General features: G+C 44.6%; 1 protein-coding gene across 2 annotated transcripts in view; it reads left to right on the forward strand.

Moving 5' to 3' along the window:
- The window catches only part of LYN (LYN proto-oncogene, Src family tyrosine kinase), a 75829-nt gene that overhangs the window by 23750 nt on the left and 39062 nt on the right, over positions 1-13017 (forward strand). The window contains exons 2-8 of one of the 2 annotated variants that reach the window (XM_010838968.1): positions 2971-3107; positions 6727-6772; positions 8434-8539; positions 10687-10785; positions 10908-11011; positions 11395-11544; positions 12923-13017. In XM_010838968.1, the coding sequence (XP_010837270.1) occupies positions 2976-3107; positions 6727-6772; positions 8434-8539; positions 10687-10785; positions 10908-11011; positions 11395-11544; positions 12923-13017 (732 nt within the window). In that variant the 5' untranslated portion in view covers positions 2971-2975. The remainder of the gene's footprint in view (positions 1-2970; positions 3108-6726; positions 6773-8433; positions 8540-10686; positions 10786-10907; positions 11012-11394; positions 11545-12922) is intronic. The other variant, XM_010838969.1, reaches the window with a different exon arrangement.

The raw sequence follows: 13017 nt of genomic DNA on the forward strand, positions 1-13017 counted from the left end.
CTTTTAATTTTCATTCTCTGTTTTCCTTCCCATGGCCACGGCCTTCAGACGATTGCCATCACCGCTTCAGAGGACCGAACCACCAATTCCCCGATCTGTGCCATATCACTAACACCCACGAAGTGACTTTCTAATCTCATCTGCCTTCACACACAAATGTGTGTGCACACGCACACACTACAGGGGTAGCTAATATTTTCCTGGGAATTTTTTGGCATAAAGTCGTTTATACTGTCCTTCTATGTTCTCCCTTATCTGACTTTTTATTTTGAAAATTTCAAATCTACAGAAAAAAAATCCTCACCTAGAGTCACTAATTTTTTTAAAGCTATTTTGCCACATCTGTCCCCTCCTCTTGCTCCCTTGTCCCCCTTTTTTCTTTTTCATTTTGGTGGAAATGTTGACAGCTGGCAGATACCCTGAGCCCACATCCGTACCCGCCTCATGAGCATCCTCTCAGATGAGGACCTTCCCCTGCATGACCACAGTACCATCATCACATCAATGAAACGCATAATCCTCCGGAATCAAGTCCACATGTATTCAGATATCTCCAATGATCCTACCCACGTGTCCTCCCCCACTCACCTATTCATTCAAGGCTCATTTAGGGAATACTTCTGAAGTTCCCACCTTTTGACACATCATGGACCTGTCTGATTATTTTGATCCTTTAACCTCTGTTTCCTGTGAACTAGTAGTTAGTTCTATAGGTTTCTGTGCCTCTATCTCCAATACAACAACGGCTGGGGCAGGGATGTCCTCTTTCCCTTTCCTTGTCTGTCTGGAGCGGGAGGGGCTGGGATGAGCACACTGGAAGCCCAGAGTGCAGCAGCCTGAGCACTTGGTCCATCCCTTCTTTCCACAAACCCTCCTGGAGCACCTGCTCGGAGTGGTATTTCAGAGAAGAAACAGGCTGGGACCCCAGCCTGTCTACTTCAGGAGATCTGAGGAGGTAACATTTGGGTCCAGATCTGGAAAAAAAGACAGAACTGGAGTGTGTTAGAGCCAGGGAGGGTGTGGGGAGACAAGTGGGCTCCCGGGAAACATCCTGGGGAGAGGTGCGCATGACCAGGAACGCGTGTGTCCTAGGGGCCCGCTGGGCTGCTCCTTTCACAGCTCAGGGAGCCATTGGGGTCCACTAGGGTCCACTAGGGTTGGCCTTTTCCAATACCGACTTCCTTCCTTCATGCAGCCCCGTTTTCATGCGAATAAGCTAAAAACATTTTTTTGGAGGGTAGGAGTAGGGGTGGAGGTGGGATGGGTCAAAAAAGAGCTCCCCTGCTTATTTACAGATCAACTAGGAAACCCATCCCATTTCAGAAACTTTAGCACATGAAAGAAAAAAAAAATACTGTGCTGTTTTGAGTCAAAGAAGTACTTGCTTCCCCTTTATTTTGGGAACTACAGCTCACTAGTCTCAGAAAGAGGCGTGGCCGTCTTCAGAGGCTTCCTATGTCAGCCAATGAGATGATAAACAAGGCGGTGGTCGCCGAGGCCTGTGGGACCAAAGGCAGGCCAAGCCGGGGCAATAGGGACGAGCTCCTGAGGCTTTTTTGACCCATTCCTCCTCTAGGAGGTGTTCCGAACTCCCATCACCCGCCTTCCCCACGTGAAACCGTCCTTGTTCTGTGATGTTCTGGGCAGGGGTCCCCTTTGGCAGTGCCTGAGAATGACAGTCACAGTGGAGCGCCCACCCCCCTGTGCCCCTGGAGAACTTCCTGGACTGTGTCCAGGGAATCTGCTCTGTGAACCTAGGCGATTCTTGCGTGCCTTTAGGTTTGGGAACACCGCCCTCCAGTATCTTGTAATGGAGTGCATAACAGATTTTGTTTTGTCTTTAATGTATAAATTTGACCGTGAGGCTGTGCTGTGAGGAATAGTCATATCCAATTTCAGTTTTAAAGTCGCCTTTAGATCTAAAGTTCCCAGTTTGCTTTGGGTGGCACTCTGCACATCCTAGTATAACTGAATAGACAGATAAGAGTTTAGCCTTTAGAAGGGTGGTTCCATCTGTCTCACTGGTTGTGCTCAAGCCCTCTTCTGTCGGGGCGTGTTTCCTGAGGCCTTAGGCTGGCTGGCGGCACCCTCTGTGCCTCTGGCTCTGACATCTCTCATGTTTTCCACACTCACACGTCTCACTGGGAAGTCTACAGATGTGATCATGTGGATGTTCCTACAAGCATCTATTCTCCATACCTGTGTCTCCTCTTTGATTTCCCGTCTCCGTGAAGGCCACCACCATTGCCCCAGGCCCCAAGCCATATAAGGTTGGAGCCACCCTTTATGCTTCCTGCCTCTTCATCATGTTTGCCTTTGAAGCCCCAGGTCCCCTCACTTCACTTTGCACAGTGACATTCGTCTTCAGCCATGCTTCCCCCTCCAGCCCAACTCCTGGACTTCCCTACTTGTTCCCTGAAGGGTTTGACTTGAACTAGTTCCCGGAAGGGGCCGTGTTCCCGGGGCCAGTACTTTGCATGTGAAGTTGTCTCTTCCTGGAATCCCTTTACTGACTCTGCCACCTAGCTGACATCACTCCCATTCTGACTCAAAGCGTTTCCATCAGGACACTTCCCCTGCCCACATCCTTTTCCTCTCGCTTGAGGTCAGTGTCCTTTCCTATGTCCTGTGCATCCTCTGTCGTTGACCTGCCACATTGCATTGTTATTTTAATTCACGCATCTTCACCACAAGAATAGGAGCGTCCTTAGGGCAGGAATTTATGCTGACCTGAAATTGATGCTCAATAAATTGTTGTTGAATGAATGAGTGAACAGATTATGAACAAGCACCTGGCTTGTGAACAGTCTTCACCTTTTTGACTTGGTTAAATCATCAGCGATGAAGAATAGAAGTGTGTTTGTTGTTGTTGTTGAGTCGCTATCACCTTCTCTTAAATGGAGAGACTTCGGTGGCTGGAAGCCAGTTCTGGAATGGTAAAACGATGCCATTGCTTTTGTATTCCAACAGGAACTATGGGATGTATAAAGTCAAAAAGGAAAGACAATCTGAATGACGATGGAGTAGATTTGAAGACGCAACCAGTACGTAATACTGACCGAACTATTTATGTGAGAGATCCAACGTCCAATAAACACCAAAGGCCAGTAAGTAGATAGTCTCAGGGGAGCATTCCCACGGCAGGATCAAAACATGGCTGCGTAATTTAAACTCCAAATCTTACCATGTGCATGCCAAAAAAAAAAAAAATCATGTTAATTACTTGGGCCTCAAATAATTTTTTATATACTTTGTTACTTAATCCTTTAAAGAGTTTATAAATATATTCGAGACAACCAGGCCACTTAATGTACAGTAAAGGGGACTTTGGTCACCTTATGTGTGGCTATTATCACCTTTCCTGTCACTGGTACAAATACCCTCTCTTTATATGTAAGGACATGTATATGAGCTTGTGTGACTTAGGATGGGCAATAAGAATAGTGGTCTGGAAGCAGAAGGAAATGCTGAATTCAAGTCGGAAGCCAAAATAGGTGCTAATATGCCCTTTGGTAGATGTTGTTGTTTAGTCGCCCAGTCACATCCAGCTCTTTGAGACCCCGTGGACCGTAGCCCACCAGGCTCCTCTGTCCATGAGATTTCCCAGGCAAAAATACCGGAGTGGGTTGCCATTTCCTTCTTCCCTGGGGAAGGAAGATCCTAGGGGATCTTCCTGACCCAGAGATCAAACCTGCGTCTCCCATGTTGGCAGGCATATTTTTTACTGCTAAGCCACCAGGGTAGCCATCATACTTTATCCCATCATGTTATTCTTCAATTAATTCAAACTAGTATGAACACTGAAGTTGTCATGACTTACTATAGAGAATTAAAAGATAAAAAAAAAAAAGCAACTAATTCTGCCTTCTAACCTAGGACAAATACCTGTACCAGCATTTTTACATGATGGATGTGCTCTCTGATGTGTTTGAGAAATGCTTGGCAAAGAACTAATATCACATTTCATGAAAGAAAGGAACAGAGCTTTGGATAATTACAACCTTAAATGCACTTTACTTCAGATCTTAGGTCCTTTCTGTTTGCTCACTGTATATATGTACATCCCCCATTGCCTGGTTTTTATGGAAACCAGTGTTTCAGCGTTTAAGCTGAAAGCAGCTTATTCCACATTAGTCCAAATGCCTTCATTAAGAGTTTTCATTGTTTCTCTAATCTGACATGTTTTTAAATGCCTTGGCATTCTAGAAGTATATTATTGTTGTCATGCCCTGTACCAGCCCCCTCCCCTACGTTCCCCCTTATCCTGCAGGTATGGTGTATGTCAAGGCCACATGTCATTGTTGAGATTGGTAAATCGGTGCTTGCACCAGAAAACTGATATTCTTGCAAAAAAGTAGAGATGAAGAGTGAATACATTATGCTGTTAATTCCCTATATGATATTTCTAGACAGATAAATTAACGTTAATTTTAGGAACGTCCCCGGCAGTCCAGTTTTTAAGACTTTATGCTTCCAATGCAGGGGGCAAGGGTTTGATCCCTGGCTGGGAAACTAAGATCCTATAGGCTGTGGTGCACAACCAAAAAAGAAATTCAAGAAAAACATTGTGGACTTCCCTGGTAGTCACTGATTAAGAGTCCTGCCAATGCAGGGGACATGGATTTGATCCCCTGTGCAGAAGGACCCCCATACCACAGGGCAATTAAGCCTGTGGGCCCTAGAACCCGTGCTCAAGAGAAGCCACTGCACTGAGAAGCCTGTACACTGCAACTAGAGAGTAACCCCGTAACTAGAGAAAGCCCATGCACAGCAGTGAAGACCCAGCACAGCCAAAACTAAAGAAACAATTTTTTAAATATTGTAATTTTACAACAGAAACTCAAAATGTACAAGATTATTAATAACTTTTATAATTTAGTTATAAATACCTATAAATATAATATTCAAAAACACATCACATAAATAGGTATAGATGTGGAGCTATGCTATGGAAATATGACTAACAGAAAATGAAATGATACAAGGACTTGGAGTCACAGATAATTTTCTCGTTATAGACTTCAAAGGCGTCATAAAAAGGACCTGACTTTTTCCAGTGTCATGTGCTGTAGATTTTACATGGTTTAAAATCCCCCATTTTTTTTTTAACGTAATTAAAGAAGATGTCCTTCATTCAGAAAAGCAAAGGAGACCAGTACAAACTTACGCACCATTTTTCCTCTTGGTAAGAGTAAAGGAGGTTAAAAGATAAGTTAGAAAGCAGAAGTAGGAAGCAGGTTTGAAATCTCTCAGTTCCCTCATGCACCCCCGGAGCGCAGTACACTCCACCTTCTGTGGTCACAGGTGCCCTAGTTTGTGAACTGGGCAGTTGGACCTTATTCCATGGATAACATTCAGTTCCAGCCAGATGTGCCCAAAACACACCCCTGGATTGAGTACAGGCTGTATGTGTGACAGCAAGGCTGAACTGAATCGAATTCAATAACTCTCTAAGGAAAAGACATTTTAGAGAAGAACAGTGGTGACAGATGCTTTCTAAACATGTGTTTTGGCCTTCTGAAGAATGTGTTCAATCATTTGTCAATTAAGGACTCTTTGATATTTGAAAATCAGCTTGCTGCTTTCAAAATGATTTAATCAGTCTCTCATCTTCTAATTGTTTCCTCTAACTGCTTTAAAATTGATCATACATTCTAATTATGCAAATCTGAATGAGTTTAAAAATCGGTATAGAACTCCTTGAAATAAGTATTGAAAGATCATCCGGAGCCAAGAGTTTCTCAACCAGAAAAAATGTAATCCCCTGCTCCCCGCCCCTGGAGATTGGATGGGCTGACTTCCATCAGAAATTTAAATTTCAGTACAAGCTGTTTTGATTCATATTCCATTCAATCACGTTAATCAAAGAGAAACACAATGAAGCCCAGGAAGTCTCACACATCCTCCCCATGTCAATGAAGGAAAAAGGAATTTGATTTCCAAGGTGATTGGGGTGGCCTTTTGTACCGCCAGGCCCTTCCTGATCATTCAGCTCCAAGCTAAAAAAACAGGGATGCCATCTGTCCCCATAGCGGAATCGGGGTCAGCCACAGGAAGCCTGGATCTGTTAGGACTTGTTCTCAGCTGCCAGTGACCAAGCCCTTACAGCAGCTTTTAAAACAAGTCTGGGAAAAGTGAAGATCAGCAGTCCTGGCCTGGGTGGCACTTCCACAAGGTCACCAAGGACCCAGGTGACCCCTCTCCGTCTTTGGCTCTGCTGTCTCTGGTCACTGGTATCCATGGCTGCTGAAAGCCCAGCTCATCACCTGCTGCTGGGCAGAAAGAAGAAGCCCAGGGAATAAGAAAGCCGATCCCAAAGCCCCATCACCTGCCTGCAGGTCAACTCCTTGCCAACTAGCAAGGCTGGATAATGGGGAAGCATTACCATGGAGCTGGGCAAACCACCACTTCTAAGGATATTTGGGCTCTGGTACCGAATCAGGGGGAGGGAGCCGATTGAATCAGCAGCGGCTCAGACATGTCCTGTCACCCCCAGGCCAGTGGCTGCTGAAGAAGGAAAAGCCCTTCCATGGTTGGGGCAGGGGGCAGGGATCGGAACACAGCTCTGCAGGACTGTTCCTCTGCACTCCTTTTCTTTCTGGCTTAATAAATTAACAAATCTAAATCCTATTTGCTTCTGTTCGAAAATGACATAATATACAGTGTGAATGTAAGCATAAAACGCTAAACATAGAAAATATTTTTCTAATGAATATTCTCTTTTAGGTTGCAGACTCTCAGCTTTTACCAGGACAGAGGTTTCAAACTAAAGGTATGTTTTCATAACGCCATGGTAGTTTCTTTTCTTTACTGTTCGAGTTTCTGTAAAATAGTTGTCCTGGGTGTTTTTGTTGATTTTGGGGGGGCAGGCGGTGGGGTGAGGTAGAAAAGGATACTTTTATTGTTTTATCAGGCAAAGGGAGACACACTAGGCTTCTGCCTTGAAAAACTATGTGTCTCTGAATTTTTTTTTTTTATTGTGGAAAAATAGACATAACATAGAATTTATCATTTTAGCCATGGAAGTGTTCAGGTCAGTAACATTAACTACCTTCTCATTTTTGTGCCACCATCACCTCCATCCATCCATCTCTCCATCTGGGATGATGAACTTTCCATCATCTCAAACAGAAACTCTGTGCCCATCAAACACAAACTCCCATCCCCCATCCTCCCGGCCCCTGGTACCCACCATTCTACTTTCTGTCTCTATGAGTGTGACGGCTCTGGGGATCTCGCCTAAGTGGAATCAAATGGTATTTGTCCTTTGCGGCTGACTTATGTCATTTAGCATAATGTCTTTAAGGTTCATCCATGTTGTAGTAGGTGTCCGAATTTTGCTTCCTTTATTCTGTGGTATGTATACACAGTGTCTTCGGATGGTTTTCTCCTTTTAACTTTTGTAAACAATGCTGCTATGAGCACAGGTGTATCGCATTTTAAACCTAGAGCTGGAAGTCATTGAGGTCATAGGTCTCTATGATTTGAGATGACAGACATGTACCAGTGTGTACAGTGTGTGGCCAACCACGGACCATGTGGACCCCGAGCCATCTGGGAGGAAAACACGTCTTCTTTCCAGCTGCCTGTTTCCTCAGTACATCCCTGCACTCTGTGCCCCATGACAAGCTGTTACAACATTTCTGCTGTGGATTCTTTTTTTAAAAAACTTTTAATTTTGTATTGGGGTATTATGACCAACCTAGATAGCATATTGAAAAGCAGAGACATTACTTTGCCAACAAAGGTCCGTCTAGTCAAGGCTATGGTTTTTCCAGTTGTCATGTATGGATGTGAGAGTTGGACTGTGAAGAAAGCTGAGCGCCAAAGAATTGATGCTTTTGAACTGTGGTGTTGGAGAAGACTGTTGAGAGTCCCTTGGACTGCAAGGAGATCCAACCAGTCCATCCTAAAGGAGATCAGCCCTGGGATTTCTTTGGAGGGAATGATGCTGAAGTTGAAACTCCAGTACTTTGGCCACCTCATGTGAAGAGTTGACTCATTGGAAAAGACTCTAATGCTGGGAGGGATTGGGGTCAGGAGGAGAAGGGGACAACAGAGGATGAGATGGCTGGATGGCATCACTGACTTGATGGACGTGAGTCTGAGTGAACTCCGAGAGTTGGTGATGGACAGGGAGGCCTGGCGTGCTGCGATTCATGGAGTCGCAAAGAGTCGGACATGACTGAGCGACTGATCTGAACTGAACTGAACTGAATAGCTGATTAACAATGTTGTGAACAGGGAAGGTGAATGAAGGGACTCAGCCATGTATACATGTATCCATCCTCCCCAAAACTCTCCTCCCCTCCAGGCTGGCCACATGACATTGAGCAGAGTTCCCTTGCCATACAGTCAGTCCTTGTTGGTTATCCATTTTAAACATTCTGCTGTGGATTCTTAAAGGTCTTCACTCGCCTTGTTCATTTTCAGATCCAGAGGAGCAAGGGGACATCGTGATCGCATTGTATCCGTACGATGGCATCCACCCAGACGACTTGTCCTTCAAGAAAGGGGAGAAGATGAAAGTCCTGGAGCAGTAAGTGCAGCCAAGTGTCCCTCTTCTATGGCACCAAATCCCGAAGCCTATCCCCCTCCCCGGGCTTGGCCGCCAGCGGCACAGCAAGGCAGACACCCCTCTGGGGGTGGGCATGGAACTCCAGCCTTATTGCTGCCAGAAGGAGCAGGGCCAGAGGGATTTTCCTGTTAGGCTTTACTGTGAGCAGTTTCCAAGAGTTTTTCCTTTGAAACCAAACACCATTGTCTTTCCTTATCCATCTGTGCTGCCTTAAGCGGTTTAGATCTTTGTGGAATTTGCATTTCTTTTTTTAAAATGTTTGTAAAATTTATTCTTGGCTGTGCTGGGTCTTTGTTGCTGCTCTCTGGCTTTCTCTAGTTGCCGTGAGCAGGGGCGACTCTAGTTGCAGTGTACAGGCTTCTCACTGCAATGGCTTCTCTTGTTGCAGAGCATGGGCTCTAGAGTGTAACAGGCTTCAGTAATTGCAGGACACGGGCTCTCTAGTTGTGGCGTGTGGGCTTCATTGCCTCGAAGCACGTGCATCTAAGTTTCTGTACCAGGCATATGTACCGTGTCCACTGCATTGGTGGGTGGATTCCTAACCGCTGAACCACCAGGGAAGTCCCTGCATGTTCTTTTAATGCCATTTTTACTTTGTTATTTTCCTCAAATTCACACCAAGTGTATGGGTCCAACTGGGTGTGAGTCATCAGGGCGGGGTGCCAAGGCAGTGGTCATCTCGGGGAAAGCCCCTGCTCAGCACTTAGCGCTTCTGTGAAGATGCTTGGACATCATTTTCTTGACCCCTCCAGGTTGACTCACAGGGCTTAGGACTGTGCTGAGAATAAGGAACTTCAGTAATTCTACTGCTCTTCATATAACATTACCTTGGCCCGCCAACAGGAGACCCTTGGTTGGCTGGAGGAAAGAGACCCTTATTAAGTATGAGGTGTTGAGTACCTGAGAGGGCTTGTCCATTACTGGCTGAATGTGAACTTGAGCCTCATTCTGGGCTTGCCACTTGATCGCTGTGTGACTGTGACAAGTCACTCTGTATCTTAGTGTCTTGCTTGGGAACCAGAAATGGCTTATGTGTGTGTGTGCATTTTATAAATATGGCACAGGCGTGTAGTGTACCACAGCCGAGTGCCAGTTGTAATTGTCCTTCATGTCTTGCCAGATGAGGGTCCCATCTGGGTGTGAGAACCTGACGGGAACATAGCTGAGGCTCATCCGTTGGGGACCCATCCGTTCCTCCTTCCCCAGCCCCTTCCCTGGCTCCATGCCTCTTGTAGGAGATGCGAGGTGGTGATAAGGCTCATCTGCTTGGGACTGTTTTATGGTTTTCTTTTTTTCCCCATGGCATCAGCCTATGGACACTAGCTATTTCAACAAAGCCATTTATAACTTAAGAACTATGAGCTTTTATTCCCTTGACTCCCATTTCTGTAAGTGTGAAAAGTGAAAGTGCTAGTCGTTCAGTTGTATCCAATTCTTTGTGACCCCATGGACTCCTCTCTCCTTGGAATTCTCCAGGCAAGAATACTGGAATGGTTTGCCATGCCCTCTTTCAGGGGATCTTCCCAGCCCAGATATCAAGCCCAGGTCTCCTGCATTATAGGCAGATTCTTTACCCTTTGAGCCACCAGGGAAGCCCATTTTAAAGATATCCCTGGGGAAGTTAAGAATTCTGCTTCTGCAAGATGGAAACCATTTTCACCAACTCTTATGCAGCAGCTCTGAACACAGAGACCCACACTTCAGTCATGAGGCTGTTTTGCTTTGGGTCCATCACTAAACATATTTGTATTTCATCAGGACACATCAACTTTCCCCCTGCATTCTGGGGTCCCAGGGCCTTCCCCACTGTCCCACACCCCACAAGACAAACACCTTAAGACAATTGCTCTTGTAGTTCTTGAGTCATTGAATACAAACCCTTTTTTCTTTTTTTAATATGTATTTATTTGGCCATGTCGAGTCTTAGCTGTGGCGTGTGGCCTCTTTCTTGGCGGCTCAAGCAGTTGCTTCGCTGCCCCATGGTATGCAGGATCTTAGTTCCCTGACGGGGGATTGAATTCACATCCCTTGCATTACAGGGTGGTTCTTAACCACTGTACCATCAGGGAAGCCCAACAAACCCATTCTGATGCGGGTTTCTATTCCAGGCACGGAGAGTGGTGGAAAGCCAAGTCCGTTTTGACAAAGAAAGAAGGCTTCATTCCCAGCAACTATGTGGCCAAAGTCAACACGTTGGAAACTGAAGAGTGAGTCCTCACCTGGAGTGGTCTGGAATGGTTCTGTGTGACATGCTGGATTTCTTGCTTTTTCTTCATCTTTTTTCTCCCCGGGATTACAACAGCCATGGGATGTTAATATGTCTTCACAGGTGGTTTTTCAAGGATATAACCAGGAAGGATGCAGAAAGGCAGCTTCTGGCCCCAGGGAACAGCGCTGGAGCTTTCCTTATCAGAGAAAGCGAGACATTAAAAGGTAGGAAGTGACATAAGGCCTCAAATGCTGTTTAGGAAATCATTCTTAGAAATGATTCTAGAATTCCGTTAAAAAAGAATTATAGGCAGACCTCGTTTTATTGAAGTATAGTTGATTTACAGTGTTGTGTTAATTTCAGCTTTACAGCCAAGTGATTCTGTTATCCATGTATGTCATCTTTCTTGTACTCGTTTCTGTTCTGGTTTATCACAGGTTATTGAATATACTTCCTTGTTCTCTACAGTAGGGCCATGTTGTTTATCCATCCTATGTGTCATAGTTTGCATCTGCTAATCCCAAACTCCCAACACTTGCCTCCCCATAATGCCAATCTTGTTTACAAAATGTAAGTGTAATCTTTGCTTGTACTTCTTCCTCTGCAGGAAGTTACTCTCTGTCTGTCAGAGACTATGACCCCGTGCACGGCGATGTGATTAAGCACTACAAAATCAGAAGTCTGGACAATGGGGGTTATTACATCTCCCCACGAATCACTTTTCCTTGTATCAGCGACATGATTAAGCATTATCAAAGTAAGTGAAAACATAAGGTCAGACAAGAAAAGAAAGATACATCTGTTATGATAAATATATGATGTCAAATTTACATAAAAAATTTTTGTATCCTACAACTTTATAGAATTCATTGATGAACTCTAGTAGTTTTCCTGCTAGCCTCTTTAGAAAGGAGAATCATATTTCTTTTGGATAAAGTTGCAGGATCATGTTCTATAACTGGTCCTAAAGTAACCTATAACTATACATTCAACAGTGCACTAGTGGTAAAGAATCCACCTGCCAATGCAGGAGACACAAGAGACACCCATTCAGTCCCTGGGTTGGGAAGATACCCTGGAGGAGGAAATGGCAACCCACTCCAGTATTCTTGCCTCAAAAAGTTCATGGCCTGAGGAGCTTGGTGGGCTACAGTCCATGGGGCCACAGAGAGTCAGACACGACTGAGCAGCTGAGCACACACAAACATTCAAAGTCAGATTTGATCTTTGTGAATAATTATCTTAGTCCTTCCCACCTAGCTTGTGCTGTTTAACAGTTAATGTTCAAAAATTACAAACATAGAAATGAGTATTATTTTCATATAGTGCATGACTTTACAACACATCTTTTAATATCCAGACTAGGAATGCAGACATATGTATGTGTGTGTGTAAAAGTAATACGTACCCTTGGTAAAAGAAAACAGAAATTATAACAATAACACCAAAACAATTAGAAGTGGCCAGTCAGTGGTCCTTCGTCCCCAGTCTGCTCTTCAGCCTTGCTAGGCTGACCCCGTGAATAGCCTTTAGGTACATTCCCTTTGTATTTGAGGTCAGTTGTAGTGGGAAGCTGTTACTGCTTATTTCTTCAAGCTGCTCTAAGGTAAAACACATAAAATTTGCTTATGTCCCCAAGTATGGAGAGAGCAAGTACTCTAGAGTAGTAAGTCCTTCTTCCCCTCTGTTAGCCCCATCAAGTTATTCATCTGGCATATGTGTTGAGTACTTGTGGAGTCCTGGCCCTGTTCTGAGACTGGGCAGGGAGGTGGGGGGGTCCCCTGGTGACCTGACCAAGTTCCCACCATTGTGCCCTAAAGAGTTTACACGGACTCAGTAATTAAAATTATAGTCTATTAAGTGTGACAACCTGCCAGCCTGTGTTTGTCTATTTATTTTATTGTTTTTATTTTCATAGATTAATATTACTGATGAATCAAATCAAGTGTGTCTTAAACTGTCTTTCATTTAAGAATTTCAAGTCATGATTACACAGAAGATACCCCCATAAACATTTTAAGTTTGTAGACCTTGGCGAGTTGGAAATGATAAAACTCATAGTCCAGATTTCTCTGTAGATACTGGTAAAATACAAAGGATGACTTTTTCCACATTTACTTTCTCTTTGAAATTAGAGCAGTCAGATGGCTTGTGCCGGAGATTGGAGAAGGCGTGCATTAGCCCCAAACCACAGAAGCCATGGGACAAGGATGCCTGGGAGATCCCCCGA

This window comes from Bison bison, unplaced genomic scaffold, assembly GCF_000754665.1.
Source record: "Bison bison bison isolate TAMUID 2011002044 unplaced genomic scaffold, Bison_UMD1.0 scf7180017864108, whole genome shotgun sequence".
Classification (NCBI taxonomy): domain Eukaryota; kingdom Metazoa; phylum Chordata; class Mammalia; order Artiodactyla; family Bovidae; genus Bison; species Bison bison.